This window comes from Sorex araneus, chromosome X, assembly GCF_027595985.1.
Source record: "Sorex araneus isolate mSorAra2 chromosome X, mSorAra2.pri, whole genome shotgun sequence".
NCBI classification, from domain to species: domain Eukaryota; kingdom Metazoa; phylum Chordata; class Mammalia; order Eulipotyphla; family Soricidae; genus Sorex; species Sorex araneus.
In genome coordinates this window covers 51921160-51945875 of record NC_073313.1, presented here as the reverse complement: position 1 = coordinate 51945875, position 24716 = coordinate 51921160, and the positions used below count along the sequence as shown (strand labels likewise).

General features: G+C 49.9%; 1 protein-coding gene across 8 annotated transcripts in view; it reads left to right on the top strand.

The window, feature by feature from the left end:
• The first annotated feature begins 2263 nt into the window (after positions 1–2263).
• Positions 2264–24716, top strand: part of GRIPAP1 (GRIP1 associated protein 1) — a 32309-nt gene continuing 9856 nt past the window's right edge. For 2 of the 8 annotated variants that reach the window (XM_004606439.2, XM_055122207.1), the window contains exons 1-20: positions 2264–2318; positions 5636–5702; positions 6031–6092; positions 7217–7243; positions 8025–8132; positions 14258–14408; positions 15124–15308; positions 15640–15687; positions 16685–16716; positions 16820–16867; positions 17000–17099; positions 19574–19651; positions 19882–19974; positions 21073–21207; positions 22360–22455; positions 22714–22926; positions 23028–23141; positions 24116–24193; positions 24321–24416; positions 24546–24602. In XM_004606439.2, coding sequence (XP_004606496.1) covers positions 2277–2318; positions 5636–5702; positions 6031–6092; positions 7217–7243; positions 8025–8132; positions 14258–14408; positions 15124–15308; positions 15640–15687; positions 16685–16716; positions 16820–16867; positions 17000–17099; positions 19574–19651; positions 19882–19974; positions 21073–21207; positions 22360–22455; positions 22714–22926; positions 23028–23141; positions 24116–24193; positions 24321–24416; positions 24546–24602 — 1830 coding nt within the window. In that variant the 5' untranslated portion in view covers positions 2264–2276. The remainder of the gene's footprint in view (positions 2319–5635; positions 5703–6030; positions 6093–7216; positions 7244–8024; positions 8133–14257; positions 14409–15123; positions 15309–15639; positions 15688–16684; positions 16717–16819; positions 16868–16999; positions 17100–19573; positions 19652–19881; positions 19975–21072; positions 21208–22359; positions 22456–22713; positions 22927–23027; positions 23142–24115; positions 24194–24320; positions 24417–24545; positions 24603–24716) is intronic. The other 6 variants (XM_055122210.1, XM_055122209.1, XM_055122211.1 and 3 more) reach the window with 5 other exon arrangements.

The window sequence follows — 24716 nt, the reverse complement described above, 5'->3', positions numbered from 1 at the left end:
TTTTTGAAGTAGTGAAGTGTCTCAGGCACTCTATCTGTGGTGAGGTGCAGTAACTTTGTATATCAAAACCAGAAACTTTAACACTATTATAACTGTGTTGCTGATTTATAAAAAAGAGAATGTTGCTGTTAGATAGTACAGTGGGTAAGGAGCTTGCTTTGCACTCGGCAGACTGGGATTCTATCTCTGGCATCCCTTCCAGCCCCCTAAGCACCGCCCAGAGTGATTCCTGAGTGCAGTCAAAAGTGATTCCTGAGCACCACCAGTGTAGCCCCAAAACGAGAGAGAGAGAGAGAGAGAGAGAGAGAGAGAGAGAGAGAGAGAGAGAGAGAGGGAGGGAGGGAGGGAGGGCGAGAGAGAGAGAGAGAGAGAGAGATATGGAGATGAGTATTGAACATCTACAAGATGTTTTAGAAAGCAAGAAAATTATTTTTTTTAAAAAAGGGGGGCTGGAGTGATAGCACAGCCGGTAGGGCATTTGCCTTGCACATGGCTGACCCGGGTTCGATTCCCAGCATCCCATATGATTCCCTGAGCACCGCCAGGAGTAATTCCTGAGTGCATGAGCCAAGAGTGACCCCTGTGCATTGGTGGGTGTGACCAAAAAAGAAAAAACAGGGGGGGGAAGATGAGATAAGAGAGATAGTACAGTAGTACAGCAGGCAAGGCACTTGCAGCCCATCCAAGGTTTGAACTTTGATTATGTATATAGTTGCTCAGCACTGAGCACAGAGCCAGGAGTAATCCCTGACTCTGTGTGGCTCAAAAACCAAAAGAAAAGAAAAAATGAAAAGGACTAAAAACCTGTCAAGGAAACACAGAAGTGAAATAAAGCAGCTCCTAGTGGTTAAATTTGGGATAAAATGAGTGCAAAAGGAAATGACAGTGATTGATTTGAATTCATAGAATAAAATAAAAATAGGAGTCTGACTATATTAACACAAATAAATGGGAGAGAAGTGAAAGTTCTTCCTTACAGTAAGACAGTAACTATTAAATATAAAAGGAATGTTGTTGTTAGAATATCAGCAACCAATGCTAAATCCCATGGTTCAAAATTTCAAAGGGGGCCAGATAGTACAGTGAGGGAGGGCACTCACCTTGCATATAGGGGACCGGGTTCCATCTCTGGCATCCCACATGGTCCCTGGAGCACCGTCAGGAGTAATTTCTGAGTGCAGAGTCAGGAATTCAGGAATAACCCCTGAATATAGCAGAGTGTGACCAAAAAAGTTTCAAGGGAGAATAATAAAACAAAGGTGGCATAAGGTAAATAAGAGATGAATCTGGGTACAGAGTACAGGGAGGGGTAGGGGAGATGCGTCAAAGGGCAGGAGCCTGCCGTCATCCCTGACACCATGTGGTCTCCTGAACCACTGGGTTACAACCCCCAAAATTTTAAAAAAAGCATTTTCTTTTTTTTATGTTAATATTTTGCTTTTTGGTACGTTTAAAATTATATAAAAAATGAAACTACCCCTAAAAAAGAGAGCACTTAAGTGACCTTGCACTGACAAGTTTTTACTAGTCATGCTATTTTATTCCCCCAAATAAAAAATCCTGCTGGGGGTGTACGGTTTGTAAAGGAGATTGAAAAGAAAATTTTGCCGTGTGTTTTACTACTTATTTGTGTGTTCTCAGGGTTTGGCCACACTGCTTTTGCTTTTACTTTTGTTTTGTTTTAAATAGGCTTTTTTGTTTTGGGTCACTGCCATTCTTTCCTCTTGGGTATTAGAGTTTATTGGAGGTTAGGCTGGTTACCTAATCTGATAGACAGCACCATATTAATAAAAAGAAGGTTCAAAATGTTAAGGGAATAAAAGCCAAAAGGCTTCGCGAGGGGTGGGATTCCCCTCTGGGGTCACCGGGAGGAGGGAGGGAACAAGAGCCGGATGAGCTTCCGCTTTCATTTCAGCCTTTATGAGGCAACCTTTCTCTTTAAAGGAGCCCGCGGAAGGGGTCATTTTCTGTCGGCAAACACTTCCTTACTGACCAGTCCACCATAATACAGGGAGGCTAGAGTGTCACATGACAGTAGACTGCCCGAGACAGCGCAACAGGGACAGCAAAAGACCTAGCTTTCGGGAAAACAGCAAATTGCAATTCATAGGACTTGTCAGTTTCATTCTCTCGTCTCCGGCACCAAAACGCTGCACTTCCGGATAGAGCACCTCCCCCGTCATTCCAAAACGAGTGGTTTGGCTCAGACGCGCTTACTGACAGAAGGGACGTGCTGCTTCTGCGCAGAAAGCTGTAGGGGGGGTGGGGGGAGGAACATGGCGCAAGCTCTGTCTGAGGAGGAGTTTCAGCGGATGCAGGTGCTGCTCACTGGGGGGAAAAGACCACCGGGCTAGGCTCTGTGTGTGTGTGTGTGTGCGTGCGCGCGTGGGATGGGTAAGGGGCGTCGGGATAGAGAGGGGGCACGCGGACGGCTCTGCCAAGGAGTCGATCAGAGTGGACCTTGGGTCTAAAGGGCTGATGTGGATAAGGCAGACTGAGGCTCTGAGTTGACTATTGGATTTTGAGATACTCTCGAGCTCTGAGAGGTTAAGCGCTGTTACCCTTGTGAGCGAAGGAGACCGTCCCAGAGTGGGTGGCGCCTTACTCAGACCTGGAGGGGACGAGACCTTTGGACTTAAGCCGGGGACGCCTTGGGTCGGGGATGATAACATTGGGCTTCCAAGAAAGGGGATCCTCTAAGGGCAAAACTATGTTTATTTAGGGAAAGGAGGGAAACGGTGGTTGGGCCGCCTGCGTCACGGTGGGGGAGTCCTTGAAAGGGCAAAACCATTAACGGGTGTGAAATGGGATATTTGGTGGGTGATACCACTCTGGCAGGGGTGTGGGGGAAGACCCCACATGTTGTCATTGTTCCTGGGAGTTTCTTTTGCCAATAGTAGAATAAATACTAGGAGGGAACAAAACTGTGAGATGTTTATGAGTGATCCCATTAGGCCTGGGTTGAAGAAGCCCCTGGATAGGGGATCCCATTGATTCCTGAGGACTGGAGGAGGTAGTGATGCCTTGGACAGCACCCTGGGCCTAGAGGAGCCCTGCCAGCTACTCTTGACCACTTAATTCCTTTGGAGAAGAGGCCATAGCATTGTACCATGAATGGGCCCTTGTGAGACAGTTCCTTGGATGAGGGGAAGATTATTAGGTTTTATATGTGGAAAGATTGAAAGGAGAGCCCTTTGAATATGGTCTTGTGGAGAAGAGGACTTGCAGGTGAGGACAGCCAATTCACTGAACCCTGAATAGGGGAAACAATTGTCCTCATGTGAGGTTTGCTTAAACGGAAGAGCGAGATCATTGTGCCTCTGTAACCTGGGCAAGCCAAGTCTTTGCAAGATCAGCCAACTGTTCTACCCAAGGCCTCGGGGAGTAGTCTCTGAAAGACATAGCTCCATCCTATTAGATCACGAAAGATCTTTTGTTTTTGTTTGGGAGCTGCACCTGGATGGGGTGGGTGGGCTGTTCCTGACTCTGTGCTTAAGGGTTGTCCCCACTGGTGCTCAAGGGACTGAGGTGTCAGGGATTGAGCCTGAACCTATTGAGTTCTTTCTTTGGCCCCAACTGCAGAGATCCTGAGGGGTGATGGGAACTCTTTTTTTTTTTTTTTTTTTTTGCTTTTTGGGTCACACCCGGCAATGCACAGGGGTTACTCCTGGCTCATGCACTCAGGAATTACCCCTGGCGGTACTCAGGGGACCATGTGGGATGCTGGGATCCGAACCCGGGTCGGCCGCGTGCAAGGCAAACGCCCTACCCGCTGTGCTATCACTCCAGCCCCCGGGGTGATGGGAACTCTTGAGTGGAGAAGGCGGCCATGAGTGAGAGAACAACATGGACACTGATGGATGTGGACTCCTAAATTAGTGTCAAAGGGGTTCAGAACTGGAGACAGTTCTGGGTTTTAGAAAGGATTGGGGGTCAGTGGGGGGATGGGCAGTAAAACTGGCATCGTCCAAGCCCTTTGATTTTTTGCAGACAATGAGGGGTGGAGGCTGGCGCCTTGGGAGGAAGGAAAGACCCCCATGAAGTATGGGACAGTGAGTCTGGAAAGATTGCCTCAGTAGCCTATAGGGCTGGCAGATAGGGCAGTGTCCACACCTCTTGCTTTCCCCCCAATTCTGAAAAGTTATCTAGACATGTTCTGAGAACCTCGACAGGGGGGACCTAGGGTAACCTTCTGAGTTTTGTGGCCACCGCGTGGTGCTCAGGGCTTACTTCTGGCTCTGCACTCAGGGATCGCTCCTGGCAGGGCTTGGGTGACCATATGGGGTCGCTGGGATTGAACCTAAGGCAAACGCCCTACCTGCTTTACTAGTGCTTTGACCCCTAGGATAACCTTCTGACTCTGTGAAAAGTGGGCCTCAGAGCACCAGGTCCTCTTCCCTTGGGAAAGAGAGAGAAAAGGGAAGTCTGTGACCCCACACTTAAGGGCCTCTGAGTCTGGCCAAGATGATAGACAACACTTACTCTTTGGAGGAGGAGGTGGGCTATTTCCAGCTTGTTGCTCAGGGGACCTTGTGGTGCTAGGGATCAAACCTAGGGCTCCTGTGTGGAAGCATATTTTCTGGCCCTCTGAGCCATCTCCTGGTCCTTCTACATTCATGGTTTTGTTTGTTTGGGGGCTACCTCTGTGGTACTCATGACTTACTCCTGGCTCTGAGTTCAGGAGTCATTCCCAGTGGGCTCGGAGGACCCTATGAGGTCAGGGATCTGACCTGTGTCAGCCGTGTGCAAGGTAAGCACACTACCCACTGTACTATTTATGTGGCCCCCACACTCACTTTTGACAGGACAATCAAAACAGTGTCAATGTAATGAAGTCAGCCAAGAGGAGGAGAATGAGTCGAACTTTATTTTGTGGGCATAGGGCACCATGAAGCATATAAAAGCTGGAACCTGGCAGCATTCAGTGTGTCTTAGCCTGAGTGTGTAAATGGGTTGGAAGGGGAGAAATGGGGGTAACAAGGAGATGAAGAGAAGAGGCTGGCTTTGGTTCTTAGTAGAGCTGGAGAAGGTGGGGGCAAGGACTGTGGGACTGGCAGCTCATTTAGGATGCAGCAGGTCTTAAGAAGTGACTAGGGTCTGAGAAATAGCACAGCGGGTTGGATGCTTGCCTTGCAAGCGGCTGACCCAGGTTTGATCTTCAGCATCCCATTTGGTCCCCAGGTCTTAAAAAGTGACTAGGACCAGAGAAATTGTACAGCGGGTAGGGTGTTTGCTTTGCACATGGGTGACACGGGTTTGATCTCCGGGATCCCATATGGTCCCCAAGTACAGAGCCAGGAATGACCCGTGAGTAACAAAGAGTGACTGAAGTGTCACATGGAGGACAGCAGGGTCTGTGGGGGTATGAGGGTTTAGTTCTCATATTGTGCTGCTAGAGACATATTCCTCACCAAGTTATTTCCCTTCTCTGGGCGCTTACTTGCCCTGCTGACTACCGTTGGTGCCATCCAGCAGCCAGGTTTGAATCCCAACACCATACGGTTTCTTGATCACTGCTGGGAGTGAGTATTGAGCACAGAGCTTGGAGTAGTCCCCAAACACTGCTCAGTGTGGCTTTACCCTCACCCCCAATATAAATAAATAAAATTTTTCTCCCCGGCTTCTGTCTTACAAGGCTCAGCTGCTGGAACTCCGGACAAACAACTATCAGCTTTCAGATGAACTACGCAAAAATGGAGTTGGTGAGCCAAGAGGGTCTCATGAGATGGGGGTATCTTTGGGGGCGGGGGACAGAGGATAAAACCTCAGAGGGTTGGTCAGAAGATCTCCTGTGCCCCTTTTTTTGGATTGTTTTTGGGTCACACCTGATGATGCTCAGGGCTGACTCCTAGCTCTGTGCTCAGGAATCACTCCTGTTGGGGCTGAGGCTCAGGAAACCCTATGGGGTGCCAGGGGTGGAACCTGGATCAGATGCATGCAAGCTTGTTGCCCTCTGTACTATAGCTCTGACCCTTCTTTTTGCGCCTTGCCATGGACTGAGGCTGAGTCTTTCTGTTTTTCTCACACCAGAACTCACGAGTCTTCGCCAGAAGGTGGCCTACCTGGATAAAGAGTTCAGCAAAGCTCAGAAGGTAGCTGCTTCCACTCCCTCCTCCTGGTTTCCCCCGTGGCCCTCTTGCCCATGCTTCTGTCACATGAGCAGTGATGAGGAATCAGACCAAATGTGGCCCGCTACCTCTGGTCTTTCAGAAAATTCTCTTGGAACAGTCTGCTGGCTCCTTTTGCCCAATCCCACTGAATCCATTGGTTCATGGAAATGACTTCGGCCATTGTTTTTCTCATTCCCATGTGTCTAATGAAGCAGGTCAGATGTATGCATTAGTCTGTCCTGAATCTGGGGCTGGGGTGACAGTACAGTGTATAGGGAACTTGCCTTGCATGTGGTGTGGCTGACCCGGGTTCAATCTCTAGCATCCTATATGATCCCCTTAGCCCCACTGGGAGTAATCCCTGAGCGCAGAGTCAAGAGTAAGTCCTGAGCATTGCTGGGTGTGACCCAAAAACAAACAAAAACAAAAGCAATTCTACTCTGAGTCTGATTTTGCTGCTCCCAGACCCACCATAGGGTCCTACTTCCCATCCTGGTCTGGTTTCTGTTGGTAAAGGAAGACTAAAGGTGCCTCCCAGATCCTCCAAAGATGAGATAGCATATTCTGACCCTACAAGACTCAAGACCCTCCTTTGTGTCTTTCTTCACCACTCTGCCTATCACCCAATGTTGTATCCACTATGTACTTTATAGATTTCATTCTAGGAAGGAATGCAGAAGGCAGAATTTTGGGCAGGCCATTAGTTGGACTTGTTTTTGGTAGGTGCTGATGTCCCCAATCTTACAGTGCTTTTGGTTTAGGAGTGCCAAGCTCCCCAGTACATGGGGAGGAACCAGAAGGACAAGTTGAGGCAGAGCAATGAATGCCCAGTATCTGAGCCTGGAACACCATCCCACAAAGGCTTAACTAGCAAACCTCATGAGCTTAGAGAAAAAGGGTGATTTTCATGTGCAGTGGCACCCAAGCAGGATTCCCTTCATTCACTCTATCACTGTCATTCCTGCGAGCCAAAGCCCTATAGCTGAAGACTCTTTCATCTCCCAACCCCTGACATCATCGTCATCCTTTGACGCTTGTCACAATGTCTCATAAGCGAGGGAGTCCATCTCTGTTCACCATATCTCTCTTTCTACTCCCCTCTTTAGGCACTGAGCAAGAGCAAGAAAGCTCAGGTAAGGGGATCCGTGGTGGATGAATGTCTGGGAGACCTTTTTTTATGGGGATATTTCTGGGATTTCCTTTTACTGGCCTTTCTTTCTTTGTGTGTATGTGTTTGCATCTGTGACAACCACGTTGCCACATGTTTCTGTGACTGCCTTTGTTTCCCTTTATTTTGCCTCTCTGGGTCGCTATGTGTGTCTTTCCTTCTCCCTTTCTTTCTGTGTCTCTGAATCTCTGTATCTTCATCTTCCCCCACTCCTTTTGATTCTTGTTTCTTTTCCTTGCCTTCTCTTGGTCTCTTCCCTTACATGTTCCTACCATCATTTCTGTTTTCTTCTATCTGTTTTTCTGTTGCCCCATTTCTTTCTTCCAGACTCCTGTCTTTCCCTGAACCTTTCTTCTCCTGATCTGTTCCCTGCCGTTGTTATCTCTGTTCCTATTATTGTCTTCCTGCTTTTCCTTTTTTTCTTTTTATTACCCATCCCAGTATTCTTCCTTCTCTATCCCTCTTTTCTTTAATTCTAGCTATGCTTTCCTTTCCTTCTACTTTATCTTTTTCCATGTCTCTCTCTGCCCCCTCCTTCCTTTTTTTCCTATCCCTGCCTCCTGTCTCTACTTTTTCTCCTTGTGTTCTCTTAATTCCCCCTGGTTTTATCTGTACTGCTTTGACCTGCCTGGTTTTCTGTACCCTTTGTTCTCCTCCGTGTTATTTCTTCCCTGTCTCTGTTCCTCTGACATCCATCGCCATCTTTTCTGCCCTGTTGGAGATCTGACCCATGTTTGCCACTGCAGGAAATTGAGGGACTGCTGAGTGAAAATGAGATGCTGCAGGCAAAACTGCACAGCCAGGAGGAGGACTTCCGCTTGCAGAACAGCACTCTTATGGCTGAGTTCAGCAAGGTACTGGTGCTAGGGAGAAGCATGGGAGATCTGCAGGAGAGGGGTCCTCTGGCCTTAAACTGGAGTGCAGCAGAGGGTGGTTGGACAGAGGCAGGCATTGAATCACTGTCCATGGTGCTGAAACAGATACTGGCTGTCTGGAGGGGGATAGTAATTTGATAGATGGGACATTTAGTGTTCTGGGATTGGACAACTGTTAACCCTGAGAATAGCTGGTTCCTGGTCAAATTCTTTCTTCTCTTTTTTTACCTCGCCGGCAGTGCTAAGGGCCACAGGGGTCACTCCCAGTGATACTGGTTCAGTGCTCAGACTTGGAACTGCAATATCGCATAGGTCCAATGGTGCTGAGAGCTGTCTGGGTCACCTTGGTGAGCCAAGGGGTGGATATATGGCTAGGGATCAAAGCTAAGACCTCCAGGTGCAGTGCAGGCACTCTAGCACTTTGAGTTATCTCCCCTCCCACCCTGAAATTCAAAGTTCCCTTCTGTGTAGTGTTCACTAATTCTAGGGAGACTTAGCGTTTGGGGGGAGTTCTAGGTAATGTTCTTATGCTTCCATTATGTCAGAAAGCAGTTTGAGAGTCGAAAATGGTTAAGATGCTTGACATAAATCTCACTGATCCAGGTTCAAATCTCTTGCACTGCGTCTGATCCTCAAAGCACTGTCAGGAGTCACTCCTGAGTACAGAGCCAGGAGTTTCCCCTGATCATTGCTGGGTGTGGTCCAAAAACCCAAAAACAATAAAAGAAGTTTGAGGTGCTCCCCTTCATTGTACATGAGACTGGATCTCTTGTCAGATAATTCATTTGGGGTTGCATTCTTCTTTTTTATTTATTTCTTTGTTTGGGGACTATACTTGTCAGTGCTCAGGGGTTATTCCCGGCTCTGCACTCAGGAATCACTCCTGGATGGTTCGGGGACAATATGGGATTCCTGGGATCAAACCCAGTTGCACTGGCCACATGTATAGTGATTGCCCTTCCCACTGTATTATTACTTGGGCCCCAGGGTTGCATTATTCTATCCTTGCATTGCATCATGGCTGATTCTAAACTGACTGGGCATTTGTCAACACTGCCTTTTGTTTCTTTATCTATCTTATGTATCCACGGTGAAATTTATAGTTTTGTAGTGTAGATTTTTGTTTCTGTGGAGGTGAGAGTTGTACCACACCTGGTAGTGCTTAGGGATAACTTCTGGGGGCCTCAAAGAAACATATGTGGTGCCGGAGATTGATCCAGGGTTGGCAGCATGCAAGACAAATACTTTTTAAAGTTTTTGCTTATTTTTTGTTTTGGGGGGGCCACATCTGGCAGTGCTCAGGGCTGAATCCTGGTTCTTAACTCAGGTATCACTACTGGTGAGGCACAGGGGACCCTATGGGGTGGCAGGATTGAACCCTGGTCAGCCACTGCAAGGCAAGTGCCTTACTTGCTGCATTATCTCTATATCCCCATGTCTTGATTTCACCTTTAACTTGGTGAAAGCCATGGAATTTGCTTACTTTGAGGTTCCAAAATGTGTTGGTTTAGTTTTTATTTTGGGGCCCACAGGTAGTAGCACCCAAGGGCTACTTCTGGCTCTGTGCTCTTCCCAGCAATGCTCAGGGGTCAGGCAGTGCTAGGAATCAAACCCAGGCCTCTGGCATGCACTCACCCAGGCCTCTGGCATGCACTCAACCCCTTGAGCAATCTCTCCAGACCCATTCTTTTTTTTTCTTGTTGGGTCACACCCAGTGATGCACAGGGGTTATTCCTGGCTTTTCACTCAGGAAATATTCCTGGCGGTGCTCAGGGGACTATATGGGATGCTGGGAATTGAACCCAAGTTGGCCATGTGCAAGGCAAACGCCCTACCCGCTGTGCTATCACTCCAGCCCCCTCCAGACCCATTCTTAAGTGTTTAAAATGGAAATGATGATGATAGTACTTGTTTTGCAGGATTTTCATGAGGATTGGAGTATTTAGTATCTGTAAATCACTTAGAACAGAGCATTGCAATAATACTTGCTATACACAGGTTAGCTACTAAGACTAGCTCTTAATGAATTCATTTCCTTTCTTCCTTCCCACCCTTCCTCCATCTCCATCCCATTCTCCTTATGCTCAGGGCATACTCCTGGCTTTGCACTCCAGGGTTACTTCCTGTGGTCCTGGGGATCAAACTGGAGTCAGAGGCATGTAGGTCAAATGTCAGTTACCTCTGGACTATGTCTCCAGCCTTCCTTTTGGGGGGATGGGGAGGATATTTGAGTCACATTCCATGATGCTCAAGGTGTACTTTTGGCTCTATACTCATTAATCACATCTGGTAGTGCTCAGGGGTCCATATGTGGTTTCAGTGATCGAACCCAGGTTGCTGCATGCAAGACAAATGACCTACATGCTGGACTATCACCTGGACCCATCTTTTTTTTTTAAAAAAAAAAAACATTAATTTATTTTTGATTTATGGGCCCCTACTGGTGGTATTTAGGGTTCATTCCTGGCAGGTTCAGGGGACTTTATGGGGTCCTGGGGCTCAAACCCAGGTCGGCCATGTGCAAGGCAAGCACCTTACCTTATGTACTAGTTCTGCAGTCCCTCTAGTTCTCCTTCTAACATATTTCTTAACTATTTAAAATCTTTATATCAATCCTAGAACCTTACCCTGCCACATCCCTTACCACCTTTCACCTGCTGTCTTCTCATATCCTCCCCCTTGGTCTCAGTTCTAGCAGTCCGAGCAGGAAGTTGTGCTGTCCCACAGGGTTGATCATATCAGTTCTTTCAACAATACCTCCCAGGGGGCCAGGGTTCAGTACAGAGGTTAAGGTGCATTCAAGGCATGTCACTGACCTTTTTTGATCCCTTGTGCCACCTGATCTAAGCATCACTGGCCGTAGCCTAAGAGGCCTCCAGGCACTGCCAGATGAACAGGATGATCCCGAGTGCCACCGGGCCTGAGCAGCACTGTGTCCTCAGGCCCTGTCATTGAACCAGTGCCCTGGTTGGCAGACTTTCAATGGAACGGTCCCAGACCCTTTGGAAACCTCTTGGGAGGCCCTACCCATCCCCCAAAAGAAGATAACATCGTTCCGTGGTTCCTTGCCTCAGTTAAGATCTCACGGTTCTCGAAAAGTAGTTGACCTCATGGCCCCACTACTCTTTGCTTCTTGCCTCCAGCTTTGATGGTATCATAGTTCTCACAGGGTAAGCCAAGGGCAGGCATTCCTCCATAAATTCAGCTTACGCTTCCTGGGCTAAACATTGAGCTGGCCAGAGAGACCTCCTTCAGATCCCCCGTTAATTCTCCCAGGAGCCAGAAGTGCTCAGAGAGACCTAGGTCCAAGGCCCGTCTATCCCACTTATTTTCGAAAGCATTTCAGCTCAGTTGCTCCATCAGCAGGTACCAAGTACCCACTAGAATATGCTGTTACTTTTGCACTTTATTTTCTTTGGTTTGGGGCTACACCTGGCGGTGCTCAGGGCTTACACCTGGCTCTGTGCTTAGGGATCACTCCTGGCAGGACCCCAGAGACTATATATCATGCCGGGGATCAAATATGTATGCAATGTGTGAGGTAAACGCCCTACTCATTGTACTATTGCTCCAACCCCACTTTTTGGACCTTTTAATTCGTGCTCAGCGGATCTCTCTGGGGATAAATGGGGTGGGGAGTGCAATTTGGCCAAACCTTTGAACATGAGGTTCTGAGGATGCCAGTTCTGCTCTAGCCCTGTAGTACCAGGGACTGCTGTGGCAATGTTCAGGGGTCGAACCAGGGTTCCCCTACCACCCATGCACTATCTCTCACTCTCTGTTCCTTGTTTCCATTTTGGAGGAGGAGGTATGTTTGGGGCCACAAGCAGTGGTGCTCAGGGGCTACTTCTAGCTCTGTGTTTCATGAGTTCCCTTCCCTTCCCTTCCCTACTCCTGCTTGTGCTTGGGAGACCGTTTGGTACCAGAGATCAAATTGGGGTTAGCTGTGTGCAAGACAAGTGCTTATTTTCTTTCTCTTTGGTGGGGATGTTATACCCCTGTTGGTGTTCCGGGAACATACACTTCTGGGACTCAAAGCATGTGCTTCAGTCCTTTGAGCCCTCTCAGCATGATGTGCTTATGTCCTGGTAAATAGTGGTGAGCAACACAATATAATGTCAACTCTTGGGTAGCTGATATTCAGGGAGTGGGATGGGGTGAGCAAGGAGATAACTTAATGAATCAATACCAGTGGTTGTGATTGCTGAGAGTTACATTGTGTTTACTGTGTGCTGAGTCCTGTTTGACATGCTTTATGTCTTTCAATCATGTCATCTTTGCTCCAAACCTGTGAGCTATCACTATTATCCCCATTTAATAGATGAGGAAAACTGAGTCCCTGAGCGATAAGGTAATTTGTCCCAAGGTCACATGGCTAGGAAAAAGCTGAATAGAAATTCACATCCAAGCAGTCTGGATTCAGCATCTGTGCACTAAAAAGTATGTTATCATGGGGCCAGAGTGATAATATAGCAGGGTAGGGCCTGAGTGATAGTACAAAGGATAGGGCATTTGCCTTGCGAGTGGTCAACCTGAGTTCCATCCCCAGTATCCCACATAGTCCCCCAAGCACTGCCAGAAGTAATTTCTGAATGCAAAGTTATGAGAAGCTCCTGAGCACTGCTGAATATGGCCCAAAACCAAACAAAATAAATAAATGAAAAGATAATACAGCCTGAGAGGTAGTGAAAAGATTAGGGTATTTGCCTTCTACACTGTTGACCCAGATTTAATTCCTGGCTCCCTGTATGGTCCCCAGAGCCTGCCAGTGAGTGATACCTGAGTGTGGAGCCAGGAGTGAGCCCTGCACATCGCCAAATGTTGTCCAGGACAACAACAACAAAAAAAAGTTATTGGGGCTAACACAGAGTTAGCCCCAATAACTCTGTGTTACCAGGGCTAGAGATATTATATGGCAGGAAGGATGCTTGCCTTGCATGTAGCTATGATCCATATTCCATCTTTAGCATCTGTAGGATCCCCTTAGTCCCACCAGGAGTAATACCTGAACTCAGATCCCTGAGCACAGAACTAGGAGTAAATCCTGAGCAGGGCTGTACATAGCTCTCAAACAAAAGAAAACAAACAAAAAGGATAAAACTCTGTGTCACCAAATGAGCATTAGTTGCCAAGCCCAATATATGGTCCAACTTAACAGAGATTTCAGCCAACAGGTCAGTCAGTGTATTTGTGATCTGTGCTCCATATGAAACATACAAACAGAGAGTTATTTTCAAGCGTATTGGAATTGCTATGTTGAGGTGGAGATTACTTGAGTGGTGACATCTGAGCAGAGCCCTGACTGGGTGAAAAAAATGGTGTTATGGGTAGCAAACATCCCAGACAATAAAAGAACAGTGCTTGGTGGTGCTCAGTATTCTCATTTGAAATGAGGACACAGGCTCTGGCAGGACAGCTGGTAGAACAGCATTTTGGCCAGGAGTTGAGAAAGGGGTCTGGCTGGCTTTTATGTACAAGTACACATCTAGAAAGTCAAGGGCAGGGAGGCTGGAGCGATAGCACAGCGGGTAGGGCATTTGCCTTGCATGCAGCCGATCCGGGTTTGATTCCCAGCATCCCATATGGTCCCCCAAGCACCACTAGGGGTAGTTCCTGAGTGCAGAGCTAGGAGCAACCCCTTAGCATCACTGGGTGTGACCCCAAAAAAAGCAAAAAAAAAACGCCAAGGATGGATGGTAGGGACTGAAAGCTGTCTGTGGTGGTCAGATCCAAGGTTGAGGTCTCACCACAGAAGCGGACCAGTGGCAAGCCTCTCTGTATGGCTGGGATCTTGTACCAGAAACTTCCAAAGGCACCTGAGGCTGTCTCTAGTGCCTGAGGTGGGAAGTGAGCAGGGGCAAGATGATTCTCAGTGTTCTGATCCTCTTGGACACTGCCACTTAACAGACATGGGTGTTTGGAGTTTAGCAGCTGAACCTCCGAGTCCTTTGCCAGTGAAATGGGACCACAGGGAGTAAGAACCTCTTTATGCCAAGAACATTAGCGGGGGGAAGCGTATTGTACAGATCGTGGGTCAAGCCCTCGGTACACTTCAGCAGCCACTGTTGTGATTCGGTGTCTTTCTCTTTCCCACCCCCACTCAGCTTTGCAGCCAGATGGAACAATTAGAGTTGGAGAACCGGCAGCTGAAGGATGGTGCTGCCAAGCCCGAGGTGGCTCAGGTTGGGAGCATTGTGGATGGAGAGCTGTTGAGGCTGCAGGCTGAGAACACAGCCCTGCAGAAGAATGTGGCTGGTATGTGATGCTCCCCCTCTGGGGCCCCTGGAGCTCATGAGGGTGTTGTCCTGTCGGGAAATGTCAAATCAGGCTGGGGCTTGCCTGTGTCTTGACTGGGGAGAAGTCCTTTCCTCTCCCTGAGCTGAATATTTCTAATCTACACTGGACATAGGAGAGATGAAACGGCATCAGTTGAGTTCAGGAAGTCCCATCTGTGACCAGCCAGTGTTATATATGGGCTGGTTGCACAGGAGATGGTGTAGTCAGTGGAGACAGGGAGAGATGTAGGTGGCTCCTGGGGTCTGGGCTGAAAGCTGGCTTGAGGGGAGGAAGTGGCATGTGGACTCTCGGTGAGCAACTGGGTCTTGTGAGGTGGTGGATGCTAGTGTGATGAGCCGGATGGAAATTGTCAAATGTGTCTGGGTAGAAGGAGGAGGAGGCGGCACGGGTGAAGGATGGGGGTAGTGGCTTTGAAGGCCTTGTGACAAGGCTTGGGGGTGAAGAGTGGAGTTTGGGCAAGTAGCCAATTGGAGAATGTATAACATTCTGTGGTTGTGTAGGCTGAATGGATTAGCAAGAGGCATGGATGTAACTAAACCATCATTTGGAGATTTGGGGTCCTTTCGGGCACCCTATTATATGTGAAAGATTGAAAGCCAATTCTTCCTCCATTTTAGACATGATAACGGTCTTTAAAGACCATATGTTCCATCTATATCTGTCCTACCACCAGCCCTGCAGGAGCGCTATGGGAAAGAGTCTGGGAAGTCAGTAGCTGCTAATGAGGGTCCTGGGGACTCCACTGGGAGCCCAACCCCCACTGTTCTGGCCCCCATGCCATTGACAGAGGTGGAACTGAAATGGGAGATGGAAAAGGAGGAAAAGAGATTGCTCTGGGAACAGCTGCAAGGTTTAGAGGTGAGTCTGGGTCTGTTGCATCCAAAATGGTGGGGGAGAGGCAGAGGCCCTAGCTTTGCTCTGGTTCCCCATCGGCACTTCCCGGGGGAGGACACGGGTCTCCCTGATTCCCATTCTTTTTTTGTTTGGGGGCCACTCCTGGTGGGGCTTGGGACTGACTCTTGGCTCTGTGCTCAGGGATCACACACTGGTTAGCTCAGAGACCATACAAGATGGCAGGAATCAAACCCAGGCTGGCTGTGTGAAAAGCAAATGCCCTGCCCACTGTACTATTGCTCCGGCTCCCAACCCCCATTCTGATAACAACCCCTTCCTGTCACCTTCCCTGCAGAGCTTGAAGCAGGCAGAAACGACCCGACTTCAGGAAGAACTAGCCAAGGTAGGAATGCTGGGCTTTCCCTGGGCTTTGCCCACTCACCCCCACCTACTATACTCTCTCTGCCAGGGCAGGAGGGGCAGAGCTGCCCTGTCTGTTTTATTGTTCATGAAATAAAGTGATTCACACTTCTGTGTCCAAGCTGTTTTTCAATTAAATGGGCTTATGTGGTCTCATTTTGTCTTAGACATGTCAGGCCCCATCCTGTCTTCCTGTCTCCTCCCAAAGCTGCTTGTATCCTCCCGTCTGTCCATCGACATTCATCCATCCATCCATTTATCCATCCACCCACCCATTCATCTGTTCATCACCTGTCCATCTATTTATGCATCTATCTACCCATCCATCCACCTGTCTGTCCACCCATCCATCCTTTGATCCAACCACCCATTTGCTTATTCATCTGGCCACCTTTCTCTGCATCCATCCACCCATCTATCCATTATCCATCCATCTATTCACCCGTCCATCTATTCACTCATTTATGCATTTATCCATCCATCCATCCATCCTTTGATCCATCCATCCATTCACCCAACCATCTATCCACCCCATCTATTCTCTCCATCCATTCACCTGTCCATCTAATTTATCCATTCCATCTGTCCATCCATCCAAACGTTTCTAGGTTCATAGCCTTCATGTCCTGGAGACCCAGGAGTGAGGCAGTCAATCATCTTCCTGCTTTTCAGGCCTCCTACTCTAAGCATTGCATGCCATGGCCATGGGACAATATGCCGGAGGCCTAGGGAGGGTACAGGAGAGCAGGTTGCCGCTGACCAGCTGAGCAACCCAATTCCTTCACTCTTCTGAGTAAAGAGTTCCTAGTTCCCTAACCATTCCAAATTGTAAAATCAGTGTTCTCCCATTCTTGGGTCAGTGTGGAAGAACCCATGTGGCAACCAAATTTAATTCAGAAAGACAAGTTTCTGCATGAAGAGTATATTCGCCTTAATTAATATCATTTTCCTTATCACTTGTTTCTCCTCCCCAACCTCAGCTCTCAGAAAAACTGAAAAAGAAACAAGAAAGGTAAAATTTTTCTTCTGGGAGTGGGGTAAGGGTTTTATGGACCGGCGACAGGGAGCGAGCGACTTGGAGAACTGACCTTCCATATCTGTCTTTCTGTGCCCAGTTTTTGCCGTCTACAGACAGAAAAGGAGACACTTTTCAATGACAGCCGGTAAAAAGCCGGGTTGGGGATGTGGTGACCGTGGGGATAGTGCCCAGACGTTCACTGCAGACCATAGGGAAATCTGGGGGACTGGGCCTTGGGTTTTGACCTGTGTGTCCCCACGCCCCCTTTACCTCTCAGGAACAAGATCGAAGAGTTACAACAGCGGAAAGAAGCTGATCTCAAAGCTCAGCTGGCTCGGACGCAGAAGCTACAGCAGGAACTTGAAGCAGCCAATCAGGTGAGGGGCAGGGCTCTAAGAATATTGGAATAGGGATCGGGGCTGGGATCTTGTTGTGCTTTGAATCGTGGGGCTAGTTGGGGAGACTTAGATTTCTTGTGGGCAATGGGTCCTAGTCCCCCAACCACTAGGAAAATGGGAACTAGGGAACCCTGAGAACACTAGGAATTTGGCTAGGAGTCTGCCTAAATCTAAGATCTTAGGGACACAGGGTGAGTGGAGGGGTGCTGTGACCCACATATTTCGATGAATTTGAACCTCTGGATTGACACAGGACTCTGGAGAAATGTGGTCGCTGAAAACTGGGAACTTGAGTTTGAGTGAATCTGAGCTCTCTGGAGCCTGTGACTTCGGGGCTCTTTTGGGATTCATGCCATAGTGGGTGGTTAGATGCAAGACCTTCAAGGCGGAGCTGGGGAACAGCTCAAAGGGTTGAAGTGCATGCCTAGCCTGAGTCCTTGAATTTGACCCCCAGCATCATATGCTCTACCTCCAGCACTCCTGGGTGCCAGGCCTGAGCAGCATCACCTCGTAGGGCTGAAGCACCTGGCCATCAGGCTTGGCACCATCAATCCAAGTATTGCTAGGAGTATCTTATCCCCAGACTATCAAGGGCCAAAGAGAACAATGAAGGATTTGGCCTTGCACATGGCACCACATATAGTCTCTTGAGCCCCACAAGGAGTAATCCCTGAGCACAGGGCCGGGAATAAGCTCCGAACCCTGCTGGGAGTTTCCCTTCAAAATCCTCCCTGAACTCCTCCCTTCGAAAATTAACAAAAAACTGGGGCTGGAGCGATAGCACAGTGGGTAGGGCGTTTGCCTTGCACGCGGCCGACCCGGGTTCGATTCCCAGCATCCCATATGGTCCCCTGAGCACGGCCAGGGGTAATTCCTGAGTGCAGAGCCAGGAGTGACTCCTGAGCATCGCGCTGGGTGTGACCCAAAAAGCAAAAAAAAAAAAAATTAACAAAAAACTTTTGACACTGGAATAGTGGGCCTTGAGGTTGAGTGTATTAACACCCCCGGTGTCTGAGTGGTCCTGAGATCTCTGGGCACTGTGTAGAAAAAACTTAGGGCCAGAGAACTGGGGCAGTGTATATAAGGCGCTTGCCTTGCACGCAGCCAGTTTCGGTTCCATCCCCCGCATCTCGTAGGGTCCCCTGAGCACTTCCAGGAGTGATCCCTGAGTGCAAGACCAGAAGTAAGCCCTGAGCACAGTCAGGTATGGCCTGCTAACAAGCTGTTGTATGAAATACCCAGAGCTTATATGGGCATGAGGCTCTCTGGAGGGTGGGGAGTTGGTCATGTTTTAATTGCATTTACTTATATGGGGGATTGGGCCACAACTGGTGGTTCTCAGGGAGCATTCATGGTTCTATGCTCAGGAGTGACCCCTGATAGTGCTCAGGCAACCATTGACTGTGCTGGGGATTGAACCAGGGTCAGTGGTGTGCAAGGCAAGGACCTTAAGTTCTTTCCTATGTCTCTGGCTACAAGGATTGTAGCCAGATAATTTCTTTCCTATGTCTCTGGCTACAAGGATCTCTGGCCCTGTGATTTGAAAACTTCCAGGTTTCCCCCTAGTGACGATGACTCTGAGGACCCATGACATGGGGACTGTGGTGGCTTGGGGGTCCAAAGACCCTTAGATCTGAGATTGAGAGTCTGGGAAAGTGTGTTTCAGGAGTGGGTCCTCCTTCATTTGGCCTCTAAAGCTTCTCCTAGGCAGGGAGGAGAGGGGCAGCAAAGTGCAAGGACCTGAAACTGAAGTAGCACTGGTGACCAAGAGATCTAGAGTTTGAACCCTCTCAAGCCAGAGACTCTGGTTTGGTTTTTATTTATTTATTTATTTTTGCTTTTTTGGGTCACACCCGGCGATGTACAGGGGTTATTCCTGGCTTTGCACTCAGGAACTACACCTGGCGGTGCTTGGGGGACCATATGGGATGCTGGGAATCGAACCCAGGTCGGCCACATGCAAGGCAAATGCCCTACCCGCTGTACTATGGCTCCAGCCCTACAGTCCGGAGACTCTTGGGAGTGGGGGCCATAGGAGTGGGGTGACGGTAGTGGGAAACCTGGGGGTTTGGGAGCAGGAGTCTCTGTGAGGCTGTTGTCCGTTTACTGGGTGTGACAGAAACACCGGACCCTGCAGCTGGAACCTGGGTAAGTGCAAAAGCTCTTGTGGGTAGTAGAGTGAGTGTGAAACGCCCCAGGAGCTAGGCCCAGGAGCCCAGGTGTGTTCAAGGCGCTTGGGGAGCAGGAGATCGGGGTGGAGCATAGCGACAGACCCACCGGGGGTGGGCATGGTGGTCATGTCCAAGAATTCGAGTGAGCCTGAGCTGACTGATGGCTGGGCTGGCAGGGACTTCCCAGTGCTTGGACTATGTGGTCAGCTGGTCACAGAGGGGGGGCTCCTGTGGTCTGTCACCCCAGGGAGGCTGAGGGCTCCCCTCCCCTGCTCCCCACAGAGCTTGGCAGAGCTGAGAGATCAGCAGCAGGGGGAGCGCCTGGAGCATGCAGCCGCTCTGAAAGCCCTCCAAGATCAGGTCCGTGGCTTGGGGTGTTCAGGGAGGGTTCTGGGAGGTGGACCTTGAACCTGGGGGCAGCCAGGGGTGGGGGGAAGGTATGGTCAAAGTAGACCCATTCCTAGCCGTCCAGCTCCTTGGTTCCCAGCGGGCTTGTGGCTGGCCCGTGGCTGTGGCCTCCTTTCTTAGATGCAGGTAAGTCCTCGCCCTGGATCTGCTCTCACTTGGTGTGTGCGTGGGGGGGGGAGCAGGTGTCCGTGCAGAGCGCAGATGCTCAGGAACAGGTGGAAGGGCTGTTGGCTGAGAACAATGCCTTGAGGACCAGCCTGGCTGCCCTGGAACAGGTATTGGATGCCTGGGAGCCCTTGCTTAGCCCTCCCCAGGTTCCCAACGCCAGGCTGTAGCAGGGCACAGTGGTCTGGCCCTGTGCTCATCCTGCCGCTATTTCTGTTTCGTTGTTGTTTTGTTTTGTTTGTTTGGGGGCTATGCCTAGCCGTGCTTGGGGGCTACTCCCAGCTCGTTTCTCAGGCATCCTCAGGAATCTTGCCAGGCTGGGGATCCAGCCCAAGGCCTCCCGCATGCGAAGCATGAGCCTTTCGAGTTATTTCTCAGCCCTGCCTCTGTTTCTGTTTCACTATCCTCTTACTTGCCCGGGGCTTTCTCCATTCTCTCTGGCATTCATTCATCTGTGCTTCTCTTGCCTTTCAAATTTATCTCCGATACTGTCCAGGAAGTGTCTTAATCTTCAATGGACACTCAGTGAATCCTCCATCCATCATTGTGTCTGCCATCTGCCTCTCTATCTTTCAGCTGGCTCAAGATAAAAAGCATTTTCAGACCCTAGAAGGTTCCTTTTACTTCTTCCCCAGTTAAGGCTTCCCCAGAAATTACAGTGCCTCTAGTGGTTATTACTTGGAGCTGGATGGTTATAACAGCCAGCCAATGTAGGTCAGTTTTGCTGGTTCTTGTTTCCTATAAGACAAAGAGAGACTCCTTTTTTGGTTTGTTTCTATTTGGGGGCCACATTTAGTGATGCCCAGGGGTTACTCCTGGCTTGAGCTGAGGAATAATTCCTATATGATGGTGCTCAGGGGACCATATAGGGTTCAGGGATCGAACCTGGGTTAGCCATCTACAGGGCAAGCACCCTAACCGCTGTCCTTGGTGTTGGCCTTCTTCCCTGCAGGATTCTCTCTGTAAGGTTTATACACATGTTGCACTGCTCTCCTCTCTCTTTCGCATTCCATTGTGTGAATGACCACATTCATCTGTTTTCCTGTTGATTTCTTTCTTTCACTTTCCCTCCATCCCCACCCCGCTTTGAAATCCCCTCTCTCCTGGCTCTCTTCCTGCCTCTGGCCTGGTCTCTGAAACTCAGAGGCTCTCACTGATTGTTTTTTTGCCCTTTTCTCTCCACTTCTCATCACTGCCGCTTTCTCCAGATCCAAACATCTAAGACCCAGGAACTGAACATCCTCCGGGAACAGACGACTGGTCTCACGACCGAGTTGCAGCAGCAGCAGACTGAGTATGAGGATCTCATGGGACAGAAAGATGACCTCAACTCCCAGCTCCAGGTGACACCTCTGCTTCTGAACTGTCCTCTTACTGCCCTTGGGGAGTCACACCTAAGGTCCAGCAAAAGTCTGTGGAGTCAGCAGGGTCTGAGAAAAGTCAGACATCTGAACTTCTTAGCTTCTGTGTGTCCTAGATCAAATCATGTCACTTCACTGGGTTTAAGCATTTTGCGGAGAAGGAAGTGTTCACCTGATGATGAGCAAAATTTATTGGCTCAGGGGACCATATCAGGTTTGGGGGATCGAACTTGGGTTGGCCTCATGCAAAGCAAACGCCCTACTCCCTGTTCTGTTAGGACTGCAGACACTGGATTGAGTGAGTTGGGGGAACAGCCGTTCTGATCTCATGGTAGGAACCAGGCTGAAGCAGATGGAAATACTGTTCCCGTGTCAGAATCCAGGGAGGTTTACTGTCCAAGGATAGAGTGATGGTTTTCCTATTACCAGTGACCCAGCTTCTGTCTCCATTACTCCTCTGCCAAATTCAACACAAGGCTTCTCCCTTGGCATCCAAGATGCTTGCTCATGCTGCCTGTAGATCATGTTTCTCTTTCCTACCATTTCTACAAGAGGAAAGGGAGCAGCCTGCCCCGTTTCTTATGACCAGTTACAATCCCATCGCCACACCTAACTGCACAGTTGGAAACATCCTCAACTTCAAAGTCAGATGTTAAGAAAGTAAGAGTATGAACACCTGGCTTTTTGTTTGCTTGTTTGTTCTGTTTTGTTTTGGCGCTGCACCTGGCAGTGCTCAGAGCTTACTCCCAGCTCTGCACTTAGGGATCACTCATGGCACTGCGCAAGAGACCATATTAGATGCCAGAGAGTGAACCTGGTTCAGTGGTGTGCAAGGAAAACAGCCTACCTGCTGTACTATCTCTCCGGTCCCAAACTGGCAGTCTTTATTATTATTTTGGGAGAGAGAGCAACAGTTCTGGGGGCCACCAGGCTATACCCTTGTTTCTTGGGAAGCCATGTAGTACTGGGGACAAACCCAGGGCCTTGTGCATGCCAAGCAGATGCTCATCCCTTTGAGCTGTCTCTAGGCCCCAAACTGAGTATTCCCTGTTTCTGGTTCATGAGAAACACCCGGGGTGACCTATCCCTCTTGGAGACTCGCTATCGAACTCTCCCTCTTGGTCCCCATGTTAGGAATCATTACGGGCCAATAGTCGACTGCTGGAACAACTTCAGGAAATTGGGCAGGAGAAAGAGCAGTTGACCCAGGAACTACAGGAGGCTCGGAAGGTGCGTCACTCTGGGGTGGATAAAAGGGCAGTCTGGACTGGGGATGCTGGGGCAGGTGGTGACCGGAGGCCTATAGGAGCAGAGGGGCTGGGTAGGGACCAGTTCCATGTGGATGGCTGAATGCTGACATTCTATGGGGAGAGGAGGAGGTGGGGTTTGACCTGCCCCTGGGCATAGCAAGTAGGTAGTTTGAAGTCAGATGAAGGAGGTTGACTGCCATCTTTTTGTTCCCCCTTGCCTCCCACCTCCCCGCCCCAGAGTGCTGAGAAGCGGAAGGCCATGCTGGATGAGCTGGCCATGGAAACGCTGCAGGAGAAATCCCAGCACAAGGAAGAGCTGGGAGCAGTTCGGCTCCGGCACGAGAAGGAGATGCTGGCGGTACGTGCCCGCTACGAGCGTGAACTCCGGGAGTTACACGAAGATAAGAAACAGCAGGAGGAGGAGCTCCGCGGACAGATCCGAGAGGAGAAGGTGGGTGGTGGGAGCAAGGCCTGGCTGATGAGCCAGGGACAGTGTGCAAGAAGGGTCAGGTCCTCCTGCCACCTGACCCATGGGGCACTGCTGTTTGCCAGGCACGCACACGGGATCTAGAGAACCTGCAGCAGACAGTGGAAGAGCTTCAAGCGCAAGTGCATTCAATGGATGGTGCCAAGGGCTGGTTTGAGCGGCGCCTGAAGGAGGCTGAGGTGAGTTAGACGTGGCCAAGCCCTGGGCTGTTCTGAAAGGCTGTTAAATTGGGGAGGGGAACCCCCACAGCTTCCCCTTTCTCCAGTTTAACAGCACCCCAGCAGAATAGCCAAAGTGCCAATTACATGGAGAGGGGTTGGGTTTGGTTTTTGGTTCACTCCCAACCTAGCTTTGGCAGTTGCTCCTGGCAGTGCTTGGGGATCCAGCTGGGGCCTCCTGCATGTGAAGCATGCACACAGCCTGTGGGATCACTCTCTCTTGCTCTCGCTCTCTCACTTAGTCTTGCCCTCAAAAAAGAATATTTACTGACATTGTGGGGAAGACTCCAGATAGTATGTTAGGGGCAGTGCTGTGTGATAGTAAAGAGCACCAGCTGCCAGGGACCAGTGGCATCCCTGAGTTCGAATCCTGGCCTAGTCACTTACTGCTGTGTGACCTTGGGCAAGGACTCTGACCTATCTGTGCCTCAGCATCAGTCACAAGGGGGAAGGAGCAATAGTAGAGGCTATCAAGGTGTTAGGGGAGGACAAATGAATATATCTGCGATCCCCACCCTGGTCCTGGCACACAGCAGGTATGCACTGTTTCATAAGATGCAACAGAAGTGCACAGGGGTAGCTAGAGAGGTCATCCAGTGGAGGTGAGGCGCGGACCTTGCACACAGCTAACCTGGGTTCGATCCTCGGCACTGCATCCTCAATCCCTGCCAGAAGTGACCCCTGGACATAGAGGCAAGAGTAAGTCTGGAGCACTGACAGGTGTGATCCCAAACCCAAATAAATGAAACGTCCATACCTATGTTGGTCAGTGCTAGGGAGGGGCCAGGTGTGCTGCCACTGTAGCGTCTTCCCTGCACACCTTAAGCACCACCCCAACCCCGCTCCGCGCTGGAGTCCCTCCCTCCCCTTCCAGGCTTTGGGGTCCTGTGGGGTGAGGGACCTGGGCCTGGCCAGACCTGGGCCATGTCTTGCAGGAATCGCTGCAGCAGCAGCAGCATGACCAAGATGAGGCCCTGCAGCAGTGTCGGGAGAAGCACGCTGGGGAACTGAAGGTACCTGCAGCCCTTGGGCCTGGGTCTGTGCAGACAGGGACAGGCACCAGGACCGGAACACGAGGCCCTTGTGGGGAGGCTGAGGCTTTGTCTGGCTATGATTTCAACTGACACCTCTGCTTTATAGAGCAAGGAGGAGGAGCTGCAGGGTGTGCGGGCTGAACTCCAACAGGCCCAGGAGGAGCGGGACTGTCACCTCAAGACCATCAGCACCCTGAAACAGGTCACTGGTCCCCCATCTCTGGTGTTCCCCGCTCCCCAGACACAGGCTGGCCTGGTGTGCTGTGCAGCAGGGGTGTGACCCTACCATCCCAGTACCACCAACCACACTTTTTCTCTTTCCCACCCTCAGGAAGTGAAGGACACCGTGGACGGGCAGCGAATCCTAGAGAAGAAGGGCAGTGCTGCGGTACGCTGGAGGGGCTGGCTGAGCACGCCCCCACTTTCCCAAGAGCCCAGTGGGTCCCCACAACTGCCCCCTCCCACCACCTCTGACTTGACCCTCGTTCATCCCCCACCTCCC